Source organism: Rattus norvegicus, chromosome 1 (assembly GCF_021556685.1).
Source record: "Rattus norvegicus strain SHRSP/BbbUtx chromosome 1, alternate assembly SHRSP_T2T, whole genome shotgun sequence".
NCBI lineage: Eukaryota > Metazoa > Chordata > Mammalia > Rodentia > Muridae > Rattus > Rattus norvegicus.
Window position 1 is genome coordinate 237622737 of NC_141534.1, and position 20135 is coordinate 237642871.

Sequence of the window (20135 nt, forward strand, 5' to 3'; positions counted from 1 at the left end):
AGTTACCCTTTACGAACAGTAAGGCTTTCTGGACTTTCTCCTGAAGGAGTTAAAGGGCACTCTCTTAGCCCATGGTGCTTTGTACTTTCTTTTCAACCAGACAATTTTGTGAGCATACCACCCTGTCAGTGAGCACATTTAGGTGTTGAGTGTCCATGTTTGTTGTTACATTCCCAACCTACTTGAAGTCCATAATCTTTCCTTGTCCTTCAATTTTCTTAGAGGTGGTGTCTTTTCTTCTGAAGTTTTCTTTTGCTAGTTCTTCATCTGAATGTTCTCTAGACGCTAGAATTCTGTTGCTCCATTGAAATGTTACAGTCACCATTGGAGATGAGGCACATGTTGACATAGTAGCTAAAATATCACTGGCCGGCATGTGCTAGATTTCTTAGAAGCTACATAATTCCTCTCTGTTTGTACTACACAAGACGGAACCAGGGATACAGCTGTGGATCTCTGGGAGAAAGGCTGGAGCTCTAATGTTCAGTTTTAGTTTGTTGCCTAGTGAAGGAGTCTGCTAGTGTTGTCCATTGCTCCCGAACCCATCCGAGGCTGACCCCTGGAATGTTACAGCTTGCTGAGTCTGTAGCTGTCCCTATCCATCAACCTTGGGGAACTTGTATCTCTAACTTACCTTCTGGGCCTGCATTGATCAATGTGCCTTCCTTCTCCTAGGGAAGAAAGCCAAATGTGACAGCTCCCAATTCCAGTGCACAAATGGTCGCTGCATTACTCTGCTGTGGAAATGTGATGGAGACGAAGACTGTACTGATGGCAGTGACGAGAAGAACTGTGGTAAGTAAAGACCTTGGAGGTCTTGTTCATAACCAAACTTTAATAAATATATAAATGGGGGAATTGGTACAGGGATGTCTTGGTGGTTACGATTGTGTAGAACTTTTTCAGAGGACTTGAGATCAATTCCTACTACCCAAATTGATTGAACAACTCGTAACCTCCTATAACTCGACACCCATATTTAATGTCCATGGGCATCCCCTGTGTATGCGCCTGAACACACACAAGCATCATACAATTATACAGAAATGCACATTGTACATAAATAAAGTAAATGTATCTTTAAAGTCACAAATGGCTTTTGATCCAAGAAGATAGAAAGCTATAGACACTACAAAATCCCCTAACATTTTAGAGGTTAACTAACTGCTATAAAAATGACAAGACAACAACAGGCATCAAAAATCAGAAAAGGACTCTATTTTTCTGTTTACAATAGTTACTTCTACAGAACCGTTAGGCAAGGTAGAAAGCATTCCCTTCACAAATGAATGTGAATATAACAGCATACCATTGATCAGAGCCTATCAAAAGGTCATTGTGAGAAATGGCTGCCTATGTTGGCCCCACCACCTCATGCCACACAGAATAGCTAAGAACTGTATGTCAACATCACATGGACCTGAAATTTTTGCTGAAGTTTACTTTTTCACTCTGTTCTGTATTGTAAAAATCTCAGGGCAATGTTGAGAGGGAAGATGAGTGTCACCATTGTCGTTTGCCTTTTGAAAGATGGTACAGACAATGCTGGGTGTGGAGGCACATGTGTGCCCCAGCACTTGGGGAACAGAAGAAAAATAAAGGCCATGTTGGGTTTTATAACTGCCTTGTTAATTTGTCTTGTTATGCCTTTGGCGCCTCTTTGTTTATCAACATTAAAATTGTCTGGGACATGATCCATACTCAAATTGATCACAGTCATTGTCAAGTGCAAAAATGAGCCCTCCAGGAAATTACAACCATACATGGGTCAAAGGTTAGAAGAAGACTTCAGAAGTTTTAAGTAAATATGTAGTTTTTCCATTTCAGACACACATTTAAGGCTGCTTTTGATAATGCTTACACCTTCCCTGTTTGCCTCCTGGGAGCCAGGAACAAATCTGCAGATTTATGTGTTTAATTTATCCCACCTCGAGAGACCTTGAAATGTCACTCCAGGTGTTTCTGTGCCAGTGTCAGCTCTGAGGGTCCATTCTGCAATAACTTAGCCCCAGTCCCAAGACCAAGCACAGTTCTCCTGTGTTATTCTTTCCTTTGTGTGCTTTTTAAAGTAAGAATTTCAGTCTGCTCCACAGAGTGCTGAGTTCCCTGCCACTGCTAGGTTGTCTAAAGACTATAGTTCTCTCAACTGATATGGAACTAAGAGGACTTTCAGCTGTTTTATCGTTATAAGGTACAAAGCTACCAAAAAAATTATGTATCAGGCAAAGGACATCTTATACCAATTTTTATACTTCCCATTCTAGGAGGTTTTATCATCTAGCTCGCCAGAAACACCTGGGTCATCATAGGAGCGGTGACGGGATTTTCTTAAGTCCTTTCTGCATAAATACTCTCTACCAGACACCTGGTAGAAGGATTTGGGTGGTGGAAAGTGGTGGATGAACAGTATAGTGAATCAAGATCTCTTGAAGTGGGATAAATTAATACACATCCATCTGCAGATTTGTTGCTGGTTCCCAGGAGGTAAACAGGGAAGGCGCATCACCAAAAGCAGCCTTAAACGTGTGTCTGAAATGGAAAAACTACAAATGTACTTGAAACTTCTGAAGCCGCTTTCTAACTTCCCCATCTAACCTTTGACCCATACGTCCTTGCAGTTTTCAGCAGGACTCATTTTTCCACTTGACAACTACTATGATCAATTTGAGTGTGGATTTCCTATGCCATTTGGTTTTTGGGTTCCTAGAATATGTATCTGATGGCTTTCCTCCCCGGCGGAATGCTTTCTGTCTGCACATCAATGTTGATTCGAATAGCTTTTCCTTGCCTTTACCGTGTACGCTCAGAACTGAGAAGGATGAAGTCTATGGAGATGCATCTGTATCATCTTTGTTCTACCTCTTTGTTGCACAGTTGACCTTTCATATCATGACATTTTCTACTTGCAGAAATCATCTGCTTCCTTTATAGCCATCACTCTGGTCTCTCTTTTGCAACTTACAGAGCTGATCACAGGTTGAATTATAGCATCCAGACCCTATAGCCTGGCTTCTGTTTCCACATGGGCCCAAGAGAACACAGGCCTTGTTTAGTATTTGCCAGGTTAACGTTGTATTACGGTGATTTAAAAACGGGTGAATTTATGAGTTGGCATGGCTTTGTAGGTTTCTTAGTTGCGTTCAAGGACATGAATAAGCCCTTAGGGATCATCATAATTTATCAGCCCATGCTGAATGTTACAGAGTGACTATCATCCAAGTTTATAGGCTTAACAAGAAAGGCATAAGAATATGCTTAGCCTTCAAGGCCTCTACCCAACTTAAACCCCTCATGCCCAGTGATCTCTTTTAAGTTTGCAAAGCATTGCAGGCTTTGGCTGATTCTCAAACACAGAAAATTGATTAGAGGGTTTTTTTAATGGATGTTTGGGTAGAAAGTATAGACATATAGGGATTGAGAAATCTAATCTATAACGACAATCACGGTGTGTTGATATCTCGTCTAGCTACTTTGGCAAGACTCTTCCAGATTCTGGGACTCCTTTGTGGGTACAGTGATCAAGCTGCCTGCTTTGTTTATATTTTGCTTTCCCGGTCTAATTAGCCAATGGGTGGCAAGTTGTAGTGCAACTCTGAGTCTTGCCCTAGGAAGAATTAGTAGTGGAATTGATATTTTGCCTTAGGCTATTTGATGGGAGCTGTGAATTATGGGACTTAGTCCTAGCAGCCCCAGTGACTTTCAGTTGGTTGATGTTAAACCAAACTTTGGCTGAAAGCCTAAAATCTCCTTGAATTCCAAGTCCTACCACTTGTTCTAAGTGTTATAATTGACTTTAAGCTTGTCTAGGGGGTGAGTCCCTCTACCCCAGTAGACCAGCAAGAGTGGCACTATCCAGTTCTAGATACTCTACATACTGCGTTGCATGCAGTGTAACAAATGTCCCTGAAACAGCCTTGCTTTACACTGCTGTAACACAAATCCTATAGGGAGGGAGGCTTAAATAATAGAAATTTGATTTTAGGATTCTGGGTGTTAGGACGTCCCAAAACAAAGAAGTGGCAGAGAGGGTGTCTGATAAAAGACCTCTTTTCTGGAATGCAGAAAGCTGTTTTTCCCCCATGTCCTCCCATGGTAGGGGAGAAAGGAGAAGGAGAGATGGGAGGGTGGTAAGCAAGCACTCATGTTTCTAATAAGGGCACCAATCCCATCTGAGAAGATTCCAGCCTCACCTCTCTCAGGTCCTCCCTCCTAGAACAGAACTGTAGGGATTTTAAGGTATGAAGCACATGAAGACACACATACTCTATATCGAACAGTTATCCTGTGGTCCAATAGGATGGAGTATTTTGTTGTTAAAAATCTCCTCTATGGTTTGTTTCCTCTGGAGCTTGTGTTGGAGTCTGATTTTTAATAGTATTGTTTTGGGAGACAGTACGGTATTTACGAAGTGATTAGGTCAGTGAGAGGGAATAAATCCTTTCTCCCTGGACCTGACTAATTACTCAGAGTGGGCTAGGAAGCAAGCCACAAGGTCCTCACTCAAAGGTAAGCAAGTGTTAGTGGCATGCTCTTAGGATTCCCAGCTCAGAACCTTGAGCTGAAGTAAGTTTCTTCCCTTTATAAATTGTCCACTCCCAAATGTTCTATTAGAGGGACAGAAAATGGTCTTGGAGAAAAACACCTCATAGCGTGTGAATGAGTTGGAAGGAATCCATGGCGCTAACATTGTACACAGATGAGTTCATTTTGAGATGACCCTGGGTCATAAGACAATGGACAACATTTGTCTTTCCTTGATTTTATCATCTTCCAAGTCCCTCCTCTGAAACCTATGAGGAAAAGATGAGCTTTCTAAAGTCTGCCTAGAGATGCCAACAATCTGAATATCAGTCGGTTGGTTCAGCATTATTTTTAAAGGGAAATATAACAAAATATGGTTTTTACCTTAATCAGAAAATTGAGGTCTGGGGTAATTGGCCTTAATTCTAACTCTGAAAATAAACATTTATAGTGAAGAAGACATGTGCTGAGTCAGACTTCGTGTGCAAAAACGGCCAGTGTGTTCCCAACAGATGGCAGTGTGATGGGGACCCTGATTGTGAAGATGGTTCTGATGAAAGCCCAGAACAGTGCCGTGAGTGTGCCTCAACTTGCTTTGGACTTGACCTCTTTTGTGCTGTTCTGTCTCCGTTCTAAGTGATGCTTTATCGATTGCTTGGCATTCATTTTTCTTTGCCTGCCTTAAACTTGAGGCCAACTGACTTGAAGGTCATTCAAGCTATTAACAGTTATTCCATCTCCTTTAAAGACTGCTCTCCCTAGTCTAACAAGACTGACATTCTCTTGGGTAGCTTCCTCATTGAATACTTAAGACTGAAGCCAGCAGATTCAATTAAGAACTCCTTGACTAGGTGCACAGATCTCAAATGTTTGACAGGAACTGGGTAGATGGTTCCCTGATCCTGGAAGTAAAATCAAGATGTGAAGGTTTCCTAAGACTCACACATAAGCTTTGAAATGCACAGACTCTTATATTATAAAAACATGCTATGATTAAAACAGGAAGATGATTAGTAATAGGGTAATTTGGGGACATTTAACAAACATGTAACCAAAAGCAAGGGCCATAGAGTTTGTTATCGAGTAAGAAAAACTTCATAGAGGTACAAATAAATCTCTTTTCTCATAGGCTGATATGCAGGGCAGGCGGAAGGGTGTGGTGGAATCAAACTGGGATCATTTGGATGCTAAGACGAGGACTAGTCTGAGGATCCATCGTAGTAGAGGCCTGCTCATACAGAAGAAATAGGATCAACATGAACCAAGTTTAGGTTTAGGATAGGATTACAGGAATAACTAAGGTTAGACTTTCATTTTCTAGCAAAGAAGTGAACTGTTTCGTCAGTTAGTTGGAAACTTGAGGGTCCTAGACAGGACCTACACAGATTAAGCCCCATGTTTCAGTGGTGAATGCCGTGATAAAATCAACACATAGTCCTGCTTCGTGTATATAATGAAAGATGTGAAAGGGGGCCTAGGAAGGCAACTGTTCCATCGAAGGTCTCATAGGCAGTAGCATCTGACCTTTAATGGAGTCAGGATTAGGTGACAATATCTGGTATGCCCACAGATATCCAAACATAGGTAATGGACTAGGAGCAGGCTAACAAACCAACCTAACTGTGCCAAGTAAAACAAAAGGCAGAACTAAGCGTGCGGCAGAACCTTGAAGGAGTAACCTGGTCAGGGTTCTCAGGTCTGCTGCCAGGTGGCCTTGCTTGGCGTAGCTTCTAAGGACAGAGCTGGCGAAGGACCTGCCTGGCTTCCACTACTCAGTGTGCCCTGTGTGCCTGACCACTGAGTCCCAGGTGTTGCACTTCCAGGCAGCACGGGAGCAGCAGCTTTGCACTGACCAGTTTGGAGGCTCTTTTGAGACTGTATGTCATCAACAGATATGAGAACATGCCGCATAAATGAAATCAGCTGTGGCGCCCGTTCTACTCAGTGTATCCCAGAGTCCTGGAGATGCGATGGTGAAAATGATTGTGACAATGGAGAAGATGAAGAAAACTGTGGTAAGAAGACCAGTGTGCAGTGGCATACCCCAAAGACCCTTTTCCTAAAGAAAGGTGGGCAAGGGATGCTAACTTAAGCCGAAGACCCAGTGCCACTGACCCACTTTGCAGTGGCTTCGCTGTCTCCTCAATACTTGTCCTTCCTAACCACCACAAAACTGTGAAAGGCCTTTTCCTGGTAATCAGCTATTGCCTGGTATGCCTTCTAGGCAGATAGACGCAAGCAGAGAAGTCATCTTGGTGCTTCTGTTCAGCATAGTACATTTAGCATAGCTTAGTAAGGTAGCAGCAATGTGGGCTTTTGTCTTTTATGACAGTAACTCATGGGCCTTTCTTACACTGGCTCCATAAAACTAGAAGGTGATGGGACCAACAGACACAGTCCTGGGTTTAGTTAGACTAGCTTCTTGGAATAAGGTATGTGAGTATGGGACAACCATTTCCACCAACTGGTTAAGTTAGCATTGTAGTATGATCTAGCATGTGGCCAGCAAATGCTTACAAAGTCTAACTGACCTTTGTGTCCTATCATGATTCCTGTCTCTGAATGCTAGCACTGTTTCCTATTCTTTCATGCTTATATTCTTAGAAAGTCTATAATGAAGTGTCTGTGTTAAAGGTGAGGCCCTGGAGAAAATCTGCAGGTTAAATAAACATTGCCCTGACTTCTTTCAAATTACTACCCCTTTAAGGCGCCTCTCTAACCTGAGTTTGATGAGTGTAACCTCCGCAGTATTCAGGGAGCTCAGGGTCCTTGCAGGTCAAACACTAGTCTGGCATGTACAAGTCACTTTGTGAGGGTAATTGCACCTAGTCCAATGAGTTTCACGTTCAGTCATAGAATTGAGCTTCATGCATTGCCGTGGCGAGCCCTGGAGCTGCCAAGCATTTCCCTCGCAAATCTACACTTTGCTTCCCAAGAGAGTCGTGGTCTCCTGTCCAATTACCACCAAATTATAACCTTGGTATTTTTGGCAGGAATTTAAATCACTATGGATACCTTATCATCAATAGCATGCAGGGTTGCTAGGCTGAGATTCTGATCCTAGCAGAAACATTTAAAAAAAAAACTAAAAATTATTAAGATGGTATTCCTAATGTTTATTTAAAAGACTGAAAAGGAAAGGAACCATGTAGAGTGTCTTTGGTTTGTTTCTTTTTTGATAGTGCCTTAATATCCATTATGCCTTGCCCATGTAGCTGATGTATATTCTCAGCTAGTCATGTGATTTGGGCTGCCATGCAATAGGTTGGCTTAGGTATAACCCTGCCTTCCAAAATGAAATACCCAATACCAGCTTAAGCCTTTGAACACTGTCCCTTTAAGCGTCAGTTGTGGGTCTCATCTCAAATTAGTTTCTAGCCTTCTACTGTTTTCTTGGTCCTTTATTTCTGCTCTTCGACATAGTATGGCTGCATCTTATTTTATAGTGTGAAACTGTTTTGTCGTATTCCAGAAATGTTCTCAATGTAACAGCACTATAGCTTTTCAATTAGAAAGCTAAAGTTAATCATCGAAGATGAATATGTTTGATCTGGTGATGAGAGTCTTGCATATTTTTTAAAAGTGCTGATGTACTTTCAATGGGGCATCCATCCTCCCTCTAACAGGCAACATTACATGTAGCGCGGATGAGTTCACTTGCTCCAGTGGCCGCTGTGTCTCCAGGAACTTTGTGTGCAATGGACAGGATGACTGTGACGATGGCAGTGATGAGCTGGACTGTGCTCCACCGACCTGCGGTGCCCACGAGTTCCAGTGCAGCACCTCCTCCTGCATCCCGCTCAGCTGGGTGTGTGACGATGACGCAGACTGTTCCGACCAATCAGACGAGTCTCTTGAGCAGTGTGGCCGTCAGCCTGTGATACACACCAAATGTCCCACCAGTGAGATCCAGTGTGGCTCTGGCGAGTGCATTCACAAAAAATGGCGGTGTGACGGAGACCCGGACTGCAAGGACGGCAGCGACGAGGTCAACTGTCGTAAGTAACTTCCCTGTTCTCTTCCACTTGCCGACCGGAAGCCATTTGGCTGGCTTAATTCCATCGTTGTTACCTCCTTTCATAGCTTCTCGAACCTGCAGACCTGACCAGTTTGAATGTGAGGACGGTAGCTGTATCCATGGCAGCAGACAATGCAACGGCATCCGAGACTGTGTTGACGGCTCTGATGAAGTCAACTGCAAAAACGGTGAGGTTCTTTCTCTCCATCGTGTTCACTTAGGCCATTGGCTGCTCCGGTCAGACCAACAGGGGAACTTTTCTCTTGTGTTTGGTTTTATAGTCAATCAGTGCCTGGGCCCTGGAAAGTTTAAGTGCAGAAGTGGGGAATGCATAGACATCACCAAAGTATGTGACCAGGAACAGGACTGCAGAGACTGGAGCGACGAGCCCCTGAAGGAGTGCCGTAAGTGAGGGGCTTGCTCCCGGACAGAGCCGGGAGTTTCCATTCAGCCCATCAGAGCTAATGCTGTTTGGACCCTGCTTAGTGCCCTAGTGAACTCGGAATAAGCTACATTTTAATAGTTAAGCTTGAAGAGAAAGTGTTACAAAATGGAATTCTATCCGGTGACAAACTAACTTAGGGTTTAGGAACCCTTTAAGATAGCTGAAAAACCTGAGTAAATCCTTCATAACTATCATCCAGCCTGAAATGTATATCTACAAAACAAATAATCTAATCTTAGAAAAGTCATCACCAATAGCCTGAGATTGAATATGAATAAGACGACTATCAATTAAGAATAAAATGTCATACTAATTTCAACTCTGGGTTTACCAAACAGAAAACAGAATGAGCACCATGAAGTTGGGAGGGAGACATTTGTGCCGCATCCTCTGAGAGCTGGGTGGGGTGCAGAGTGGTGGAAATGATCAAAATACGTTGTGTCTGTATATGGAAGTCTCAAAGGGATAAATCTAAAATATTATATTAAAAACAAAAAGTAAGCTATCAGATGACTTTGCTACCCTTTCATTCCAGATATCAACGAATGCTTGGTCAATAACGGTGGCTGTTCCCATATCTGCAAAGACCTAGTTATAGGTTATGAATGTGACTGTGCAGCTGGGTTTGAACTGATAGACAGGAAAACCTGTGGAGGTGAGTGGAAGCAAAGAGCCTGGCCCCTGGAGGACACGGGAAAGGGCAACATACATCTAGTAAGGCAGAGGAAGAACAAGACTAATTCTAATTTCCCTCCTAGATATTGATGAATGCCAAAATCCGGGGATCTGCAGTCAAATTTGTATCAACTTAAAAGGCGGTTACAAATGTGAATGTAGTCGTGGCTATCAAATGGATCTTGCCACTGGCGTGTGCAAGGCAGTAGGTAAATGGACTTGGGCTGGTGTTGCTCTGGTACCTTTTTGAGTTACTGATTCTAAAAGGTACAGTCGGTGACTGCAGCAGTCAACCTACACATAAAGTCACACCCCAGAGCAATGCTAGTAAACTGCTAGTGTAGCGGGATAGCTTGAAGTAAACCATCTTCCCACGCATCTGCCTTGGTCCTTCCTTTTGCATAGGATACTATGAATATTCACCACATTTTCTTCCTTTCTGCTTCTAAAACTAAGCACAATTCAAACAAGTAACATGTTTATCAGCTACCCTACTTTTGAATGCTGCAACCCCAAGACTGCTTTCCTAAGCAGGGTGAAAGTACTTGCAAGGTCCCAGGGGGCTGAAACTCCAGGCCGGATACTACTGAGATGTTTAGCATTATCTTTAGCAGTGGTCCTCTGTGAAGAGGAGGTGACTTAGAGGATGTTGCCTTATAGCAAACCTAAATCAACCTGGCTTATGTCTTATAGGCAAAGAGCCAAGTCTGATCTTCACTAATCGGAGAGACATCAGGAAGATTGGACTAGAGAGGAAGGAATACATCCAACTTGTAGAACAACTAAGAAACACGGTGGCTCTCGATGCTGACATTGCAGCTCAGAAGCTATTTTGGGCTGATCTAAGCCAAAAGGCCATCTTCAGGTAACTCCCACTTGCATTCTGTGCATAGATCACTGTTATTAGGCCTGTGGAAAGAATTGGAGTAGGGGTGGGTCTTCTCTTGTCTCTAGCTCCATTCTACCATCTACTTAGCAGGGAGTTTCAGATATAACACTGGCTTTTCAGCTATTAAATGGCCATGTGCTGTTACTTTGATGATTGATCATGATGTAAAATTTGACTATGCCTACATATGACATCAGAGTACCTCTTATTTCCTCCCCTTTTGTAGTTGTGGACTGACTTTTCTCGCTACAAAAGAAATGATGGCAACAGCTTTTCCTCAGTGGAAACCTTAGACCAGGGGTGATGGCTACTGAGTTGAATATCTCTCTTCTAATTTTGCTGGGCTCTGAGCTTGTATAGAGAGTTCACATCCACAATTAGATAAGCCACAGTATTACTAATTTCCCATCCCCAAGCAACACGCCTTAATAATTTCATTGCTGTGTGATGGGATTCCTAGAGTCCTTGAACATTTTGTAAGCAAAACGTCCATTCTCCAGGGCCCAATGGTGACAACTTTTAAATTTCTTGTGACCTATTCTGTTTCAGTGCCTCAATTGATGACAAGGTTGGTAGACATTTTAAAATGATCGACAATGTCTATAATCCTGCAGCCATTGCTGTTGATTGGGTGTACAAGACCATCTACTGGACTGATGCGGCTTCTAAGACTATTTCAGTAGCTACTCTAGACGGAACCAAGAGGAAGTTCCTGTTTAACTCTGATTTGCGAGAGCCTGCCTCCATAGCTGTGGATCCGTTGTCTGGGTTTGTATTCTATGTTTTCTTCCACTTAGCCTTTCGGGTGCTAGTAACATAGGTCAGGAGATTTTCTCATAAAGAGCTTTTCTCATAAAGAGCTCACTCATTGTGCCCAAGAACAGAATTAACTGGTTCAAGACATCAAAGACAGTGTTCATTGCCCAGTCCCTCCCACTTTTCTTCCTTAGTTAATTCTTCCCTGATCTCATGTCTCATGTCTCTGCCCCTGCCCCACCCCCACCTCCCACAATTCATCTTTATAAAACCTAGGATCTGCAAATAGGAGAAAAGATGTGATATTTCTTGTTGGCATCTTTCTATATTTAATATGATCACCTACAGTTACCCTTATTTTCCAGAAAATGTTATAAAATTTTCTTCTTCTCCTTCTCCTCCTCCTCCTCCTCCTCCTCCTCCTCCTTCTTCTTCTTTTTCCTCTCCTTCTCCTCCTCCTCCTCTTTCTTCTTCTTCCCTTTCTTCTTCTTCTCTCTGTTTCTGCTTCTTCTAATTCATCTTCTACTTCATTCTTTTTCTTCTCCTCTTCCTCCTCTATGGCTAGATAAAATTCAATTGTGTACATGATAAATTTTAATGAAAATATTCTCTTGAAACGAATCATGATACATAGTGAATGTATACTAATAGAAAAAATGCTGAGAGTGACAAAATATGGAGCAGGCCTGAGCTGTCATAGGCCATCTCAATCTCATTCCTTCTGACCCCGCTGTTTGGTAGTTTTAGCAATGCTTTAGATTTCATGTAGCACAAACACCAAAAGCTGTGTCTGAACACTTTGTCTACCCAGCTTCTGGGGAAGAACACTTTATTGGCTTAGTTAGCTCTGGGTGTTCAAATCTAGGACTTCCAGGAAATACTGGGATTTGCATAACTCTGTCCCCTCCAGTCATCTATATAAAAATGTAAATTATGTAAAAGTTCAATTGAGAAGAACAAACGTTTGCCAAAAGGTTTCACTGAGGCAGGCTGCTTAGAAAGCAGTTGGCTGCAATGATCACAGTTGGTCCCTATGAAGTGTCATTAGAACATAATCCCTAAACTCGTCCTGTACAGATTATGGGAAAATGTGCCTTTGAAAAGGAAATGGAATTTTGGGCTGATAGTTACATATCAACCCAGACTAACATGGTTATGGCTTGGAAACTATATCATTGCCTCCTACAGTCCTGAAGAGTAGATCTGGAGCCTTGTACCTGATAGGCCAAATATTCTACCACTGAACTGTGCTTCCAACCCTTGTGAATTCCAACTGTTAAGTTTAATTTACTCAAAACATAATTAGAGCCTTAAGCATCAGCATTTATCTCAAGAGCCACAAGCTTAAGAGTGTTCTGCTCATTCTTTAATCTTTTGTTCTAAAGTACAAATTTATTCCTTCTAATCCATTAAAGCACTTTTCTGACTTCACTCTTCCCAGCTTTGTTTACTGGTCAGACTGGGGTGAGCCAGCTAAAATAGAAAAAGCAGGAATGAATGGATTTGATAGACGTCCACTGGTGACAGAGGACATCCAATGGCCTAATGGAATTACCCTCGGTATGTATGTCCATCCCCCTCACAAACTAGTTAACTGCCTTCATAGCTTTTAAATGCATGCCCATTACAAATTTGAAATGATTCTTCTATTTCTACCTATAGCAGAAACTTTGGGAGAGAGTAGCTAAACAAACATGCCAGACTTAACAAATTATGGGTGCCAGGATAGTTGGCTTGTCATCTAATTGGTCTAATATGGTGAGGGAACCTTAGATCTTTGGACTTTTCATATGGAACACTGCAAGCATGGTGCCCTTGCCTTCCCTGGGTGGTAACTTATAACTGTTTCCTTCTGCATTATCTGGAAATAAATACAAAATACAAGCCTTCTCTGTCTTAGGTTGCATCTTGTGAGTCAATGACTTTGAGAGTCTTAGAAATCTCATTGGCACCTACAGAGGGAATGCAGACACATGTTCTCTTGGTGACCTCACAATTATTGTTGTGACCTCATTAAGAACTTCTGGTAGAGAAGAAACCATAAAATAGAAAGGCTTCATTGGGAGTTTTAAATAGAAGCTGGAACAGCTATAGCTCATATCCTGTTTTCCTGCCTAGACCTTGTCAAAAGCCGCCTCTACTGGCTGGATTCCAAGTTGCACATGCTCTCTAGTGTGGACCTGAATGGTCAAGATCGTAGGATAGTGCTCAAGTCTCTGGAGTTCCTAGCTCATCCTCTTGCACTCACCATATTTGAGGTAAGACTCCTTCCTCACATGATGTAGACACTTTTGGAACAGTTCTATGAGAAGAGGAAGGGGCAGTAGCCAACTGAAAAACCTTTATCTAAAGCCTGGTATACATTACACACTAAGTCTTTAAGGCTTGGTATACATTAGACACTAAATCCAAAGAACTTGTTTCTCTTACCTTTTGTCCTCCATGTTCCAGAGAATCACTCAGAGACCTTGCCCCACTAAATGGCAAGTAAATCATGATAATCTTAGCCCTTGATTTGTGTCAGCCTTGGGTCTGCGTGCTAATTGTAAGGTTCTGTTTTAGGATCGTGTCTACTGGATAGATGGAGAAAATGAAGCAGTGTATGGTGCCAATAAATTCACTGGGTCAGAGCTGGCCACTCTAGTGAACAATCTCAATGATGCCCAAGACATCATTATCTACCATGAACTCGTCCAGCCTTCAGGTAACATGAAGATGCCCACTCCTTAATGAACATGCTAAAGGAATAGTATGGTCCAGAACTTACTATTTACTGGCTCCTTAGCAACTCAACTCCCTTTAAAACATAACTTTTGTCCTCTTGAACCCTAGGTCCAATTCCACACTTGATGCCTAATATCTCTTTTCAGCCATCTTAAAGAAATGGCTTCAGAGTCAACTCTTAGCTCCTTCCAAGCCCTAGTGGCTTGGCTTCATCTCTACATCGTATGGGTCTTCCTTGCTAGGCCTGTTATACCAGTTTCCATGGTTACCTTCAGGCCACAGGTACTCCTCATGACTAGTTTTCTGGGTTTGCTATAGCAAAATAGCACAAATTGGGTGCCTTAAACAATAGAAATTTACTATCTCACAATCTGGAAATTAAGAGTATAAAGTCAAGGTGTTGGTAAGTGGGTTCCTTTTGGAGACTTGAGGGAAGGCTCTCTCCCTCTCTTCTTGACTAGAAGATGGCCATTTCTCCATAGCATCTATACATACCTTCTTTTGATACATGCTTATACCCATAGTTCATCTTCTGTCAAGGACACTAGACACTTGGGGTTAAGATCTAAGCCTAATCACCTCATTTTGACTCGAATACCTCTGTCAATACGGTATCTGCAACTAAGATCACATTCTAAGATAGTCAGTTAGGAATTCAATGTGAAAATTTTATGGAAGGACACAACTTAATCTGTAACACCTTTTCTCCACCACGACACATCCTTTATAGGATTTAACATATCTAGTTATGTTTTATTTTGCCCAGAACACCAGCTTATCTATCTAATGAGACCTTCACACCTCTCTGAGGCTGAGTTCCCTTATACTTTGTAGGAGTAAATCAGTATATAAAGCCAGAAAATTGTGATTTGTCTCCTCCTCCTGAGTCTTGGCTCTGAGCTTTGAATAAACAGTGTGAGAAAGGCCTGGTCTCTCAACTCCCTTCACAATTATCCATGGAAGACATAACTCTTACTCTACTTCCAAAGAAGCCTTTGAATCAGGTATCTTTAGAGTGTACTCATAATACATTGATTGATATCCGTCCAACACCAGTGATACCCATTCTTCATTGATGTTAGTCTCATTTAAAGAACAGATAGAGTAGACAAATGTAAGTTCCACAGAGACTATAGGTAGTTAACACTACAGTGCCTATTTTAAAGGACTTTCCTTCCCAACTAGGTAAAAACTGGTGTGAGGAAGATATGGAGAATGGAGGATGTGAATATCTCTGCCTGCCAGCACCACAGATCAATGATCACTCTCCAAAATATACCTGTTCCTGTCCCAATGGGTACAATCTTGAAGAAAATGGACGCGAGTGTCAAAGTAAGGCTTTCAGCATTCCAACCACAAGCAAGACATAGAACGAGCATTATGGGACACCACCTATAGCTTGCCTGGATTTTAGAGACTGATGTGGCTGACGTTTGAAACTGATTTCAGAAGAGGTGATTAGGTATTATGGTTGTATGACAGGCATTCATTCTATCAGTGCTTTGGGGCTCAGTTGTGACCCATCTCAGCATCAGTTGAGTTTAGAGGGGACAGAAGTGCTAACTTGTACCCATTAATACCCCCTGAGCTAGCCAACTTTTAGCTAATTAAAGTCTTCCATAGAGGGCAGAACAAATATACTGAAAGCACTTGAGGAAGGAAGCTATGGTTCTAGGACACTTACTGGCCTCAGAAGACGACACACGTTTAAACTCACGGATAGTCTGAACTTGAATTTTAGTAGTTTGTTCTCAGCTTTTGATTAAGCAGCAAACTGAACTTGCTGATTGTAAGCAAGGAACTCACATAGTTATATCTTAATTAGCCTCATTATGTAGCATCATAATAAGTACTTACACAGTTTTCTAAGAAAATAGGTACAAGAACCCCAGGTGTGCATAGCACACTAGAATAGATTTGAGAACATTTATGGACATTTCGGGAGCTTGGGGCTCTGTGGAGAGGAATCCATTTGTCTGAATATTTCTAAGTTGTCAAATTTCACACCCTGCCCAATGTTTCCTATGTTTCTGGATTTTTGCACAAAGCTGGCTATTTCTCTCCATTCTGATACGTCCACTTTGCAAGGTAATTCTGCAGTGGGATGTCTTCTTTTACCTGGAGTTAAAAATAACCTTGCAGCATGACCTCTCTGGACTACACAGTCAGCCACTCAGGAACCTTGGCCTTAACCAGGTTCTTGGTTTTTATAATCCAGGTACTTCAACTCCTGTGACTTACAGTGAGACAAAAGATGTCAACACAACAGACATCCTACGAACTAGTGGACTTGTTCCTGGAGGTATTGGGTCCAGCATTGCAAACTGTTAATCTCAACTAACTGCCGCTTAAATAATCGATCAGCCTTTAACTACTGGTTCGGCCCCAACTGGCTACTTGTGCCTAAAATCCAAAGATTTAGACCCTGCATATCCTGGATTTCTCATGACTTATTTAAACCTATCAGTTTAATGTAACTCAAATAATTCTAAGCCAATGTTTTTCTGATATCTAATTGTAGTGGATACTAGAAATCAATATTATGCACAAAGGTATGAGGACCTCTACCTAATCATTGGAAGTCTAAGTCTTAATTCAAATCTTTATAGACTGATTTCTTCTATGTCCTTGTAGGGATCAATGTGACCACAGCAGTATCAGAAGTCAGTGTTCCCCCAAAAGGGACTTCAGCTGCCTGGGCCATCCTTCCTCTCTGTAAGTAAATTTGCTTCTCATATAGATTTTATGGACAGTTTTAGTTCCTGTACAGCCACCTTCCAGTGGTCTCTTAGACTGTCATAACACATAAGACACTGAATTCCATTCCCTCCCTCACCTACCTGGTACCTACTCTTCAGTGTCACCTTTCCCTTCATAGTGAATATCCATCAATTGTCTACAAGGCCTTATGGTGTGGTGAACTTGTTAACCTTGCTTATCCCTGTTTAGAGGAAGTCTCTTTAATAAGAGTTTCATTCTAGTCCCATTTATTGTATATAGTCATTCACAAGGAGGAGGAGAGCAAAGGGACAAATGCTTTTTCAATGAGCTGTAGAATTCACGAAGGGTAAATTAAAAGTAATTATTTTTGAACTCAGGGAAAAGAATCTCTAAAGCCTCTTTCAGTCATGTAAATTTGAAGGTACCTTGCTTTAATGTCTCCCTTGACCTAGCTTACTGGTTGACCTAATACACAGAACCACCTGATGTAGCACTGTGTAGACTTCTGTAATTTTTTTGCAGTTGGCCTAGGGTTGGGACTCAGAACTCTATACTTTCCTGGATGCACTTCCCTCATCCCACCCTCCAGTGCAAAGATTCACACAACCACTGAGCTGAATTTATTTCAAAACTGTCTAACCTATAGTCAAACTTCTAGCTATCCAAGTTCCCTTAAACATGGAACTCTTGTTAGTGTTAATTACCATAGGCCCATAAACATTAGACTTCACTTAGTCGCCTCTTTTTTTTTTTAAATCAGTGCTCTTAGTGATGGCAGCAGTAGGTGGCTACTTGATGTGGAGGAATTGGCAACATAAAAACATGAAAAGCATGAACTTTGACAATCCCGTGTACTTGAAGACCACTGAAGAGGACCTCTCAATAGACATCGGTAGACACAGCGCTTCTGTAGGACACACATACCCAGCAGTAAGTATGCTTCATTTGTATTCACTGATTTGACATCAGTTGCTTCAAAGGAGACTAGAGCCACTAGCTATGGCTACCTGGGCTGGGAAGGATCATTAAGTCCCAGACATTTTATCCACTGACTGCATGTTAAATACTAAATGTCTGGCCCACTAGACCAATCAGTTTATAAGCATCTCACCCACAGAGGAAGAGGAAGTAAGTCCTACTTGACCTTATTTTAGATTCTATTAGTGACATGTGAACCATGTATGAACCAACTAGCTCATTTTTAAACTTCAATTCCTTCCATACTGGATAACTAAATCAGTGTGGACATATGAGAATTGTGGATAGGAGAGTTGACTGGAAGTCGATAGCTTGAGTAAGATTCACTTAGCCAAAAGTAATAAGTGCTTTCCTTGGAGAGGTGCTCCATTCCACCCTGGAGAGACAGCTTTCTACAAAGCCAACAACAACGATCACTCGTTCTTCCACTAAAACCCAAGTACTTATTTGTCCTCTACTTCTAAATGAGGGACAGGGTCCTTGCATGCTGTTCAGTGGAATAGTGTTCAGTTCATATTGTACATCTTTTCACATTTGTCTTTAAGATTTATAGTCCTTAAAGAGAATCAGTCAAGGTTTTTTTTCCTACCAAGTAGGTACAGGTTAAATATCCCTTTTTAAAGTACTTGGTACCAGAAGTGTTCAGACTTGTAGATTTTTTTTAAAGGAGGACATGGATTTTGAAGTGTTTGCAGACATAAAAAGTTTGAATACAAAGTCCATTTGTTTCATCTATTCTTATATACATACATAGAACCTCCAGTACTTTACAGAATATTTTGATGTATGTTCATTTTGACCACAACCAATAACATAAGGTTGGACGTGGAGTTTTCCTTTCATAGTGTCACGGTGATACTCAGAAATTTTCAGACTTGGGAGCCCCTTTTGGGTTTCAGATTTCAGCTTGGGGACACAAACAACAATGTATATGTCTGACCTCCAAGTCTTTCTGTCTTTTAATGGCCAACTCAAAAGGAAAGTCCACTTTGTAGAGTTGCTAACACTAGCCAACAAGCTCACCAGAACCTTCTTCCTTCTCCACAGATCTCAGTTGTAAGCACAGATGATGATTTGGCTTGAGTTCTGAACAAGTCTTGCTCTATGAGGTCTACACCCATAACACCCTACTCCAGAATGGTAACAGAGCCAGCGCTGAAGTTTCTTTTCTTCCTCCCATCTGGAAGAACATCAAGATATCTTTTCGTGGATCAAGCTTGTGTACTTGATCATTTTTATATTACTTTTGTAAATATTCTTGGCCACGTTCTACTTCAGCTTTGGATGTGGTTACCAAGTATCTGTAACCCTTGAATCCCTAGACAGTATTGCCATCTCTGGCCAAATATGCACTTTCCCTAGAAAGCCATATTCCAGCAATGAACCTTGTGCTATAGTGACTCCCACCTGTACATATACTGTATAGGCCACCTGTACATATCCCAGAGAACAATCACTATTCTTAAGCACTTTGAAGATATTTCTATGTAAATTATTGTAAACTTTTTCAATGGTTGGGACAATGGCAATAGGATAAAACGGGTTACTAAGATGAAATTGCCAAAAATAAATTTGTAACTAATTTTGTACGGATGAATGAAACCTTTGACCTCTGTAGAGGTTTGCAAAGACTGAATTCAAACTACTGTACATTTTTTTTCAAGTGCTAAAAAAAAATTAAACCAAGCAGCTTAACCACAGTTTTGATTATTCCTCTAAGATGAGCTTCTGGGAACAGTAGTGCCAAGTGTCCTAGACATCCAAGCTATAGTTAGTTCTTAATGTTGTATACCTAAGCCCATAATTGAGCTAGTATCTTCTACAACCAAGAACTAGCTAAACAATTAAGTACCATTTAATATTTGTTCCCCCAAATATTTCACTTCCTTCCTTCTTTCCTTCCTTCCCTTCTTCCTTTGCTGGCCTCAAGCTTGCAATGCTCCTGTCTCAGCCTCTCAACTTCTAGAATTACATGACTGCAGCACTACACCAAGTCCATGTACTTTTTATTTTGTAGATGACACTGTCTTCCCAGAATTCCTTTTGCTGACAGATTTCTTTTTTCTTGCTTTTTTTCCCCCACAACTATCTAGAAACTCATGCCAAGATTTTCATGAGGTTTCTTGCTTTGTTGTCCATGTTCTTTTATTATTTGTAGGTCAAAGTCAAGTGCCTTCTATGGCATGGGAAAGGGCTTTATTGTTATAAGAGTCTGGCCTGTTTTAACTGTGAAGATGGGTAGGAAGGATACTAGGCAATGTCATTGAACAATCTAAGTTGTGGTTCTTACCCTGTCCCAGGAACAGCAACATGGTCTGCTAGGAACTTAACAGAAATGAGGATTCTTGGTCCTCACCCCAAACCTACTTAATCAGAAACCCTAGTAATACAGACCAGGAAACCGTTCT

At 41.5% G+C, this 20135-nt stretch overlaps 1 protein-coding gene across 10 annotated transcripts in view; it reads left to right on the top strand.

Moving 5' to 3' along the window:
• Positions 1 to 19422, top strand: part of Vldlr (very low density lipoprotein receptor) — a 32049-nt gene extending 12627 nt beyond the window's left edge. For 4 of the 10 annotated variants that reach the window (XM_087637875.1, XM_087637852.1, XM_087637913.1 and 1 more), the window contains 18 exon segments: positions 676 to 795; positions 4973 to 5095; positions 6414 to 6536; positions 8148 to 8519; positions 8605 to 8727; positions 8821 to 8943; positions 9520 to 9639; positions 9743 to 9868; positions 10353 to 10524; positions 11098 to 11316; positions 12746 to 12864; positions 13423 to 13562; positions 13867 to 14008; positions 15214 to 15360; positions 16247 to 16330; positions 16663 to 16743; positions 17510 to 17679; positions 18775 to 19422. In XM_087637875.1, coding sequence (XP_087494001.1) covers positions 676 to 795; positions 4973 to 5095; positions 6414 to 6536; positions 8148 to 8519; positions 8605 to 8727; positions 8821 to 8943; positions 9520 to 9639; positions 9743 to 9868; positions 10353 to 10524; positions 11098 to 11316; positions 12746 to 12864; positions 13423 to 13562; positions 13867 to 14008; positions 15214 to 15360; positions 16247 to 16330; positions 16663 to 16743; positions 17510 to 17679; positions 18775 to 18810 — 2540 coding nt within the window. In that variant the 3' untranslated portion in view covers positions 18811 to 19422. 10 annotated transcript variants of the gene reach the window in all.
• The last annotated feature ends 713 nt before the right edge of the window (positions 19423 to 20135 follow it).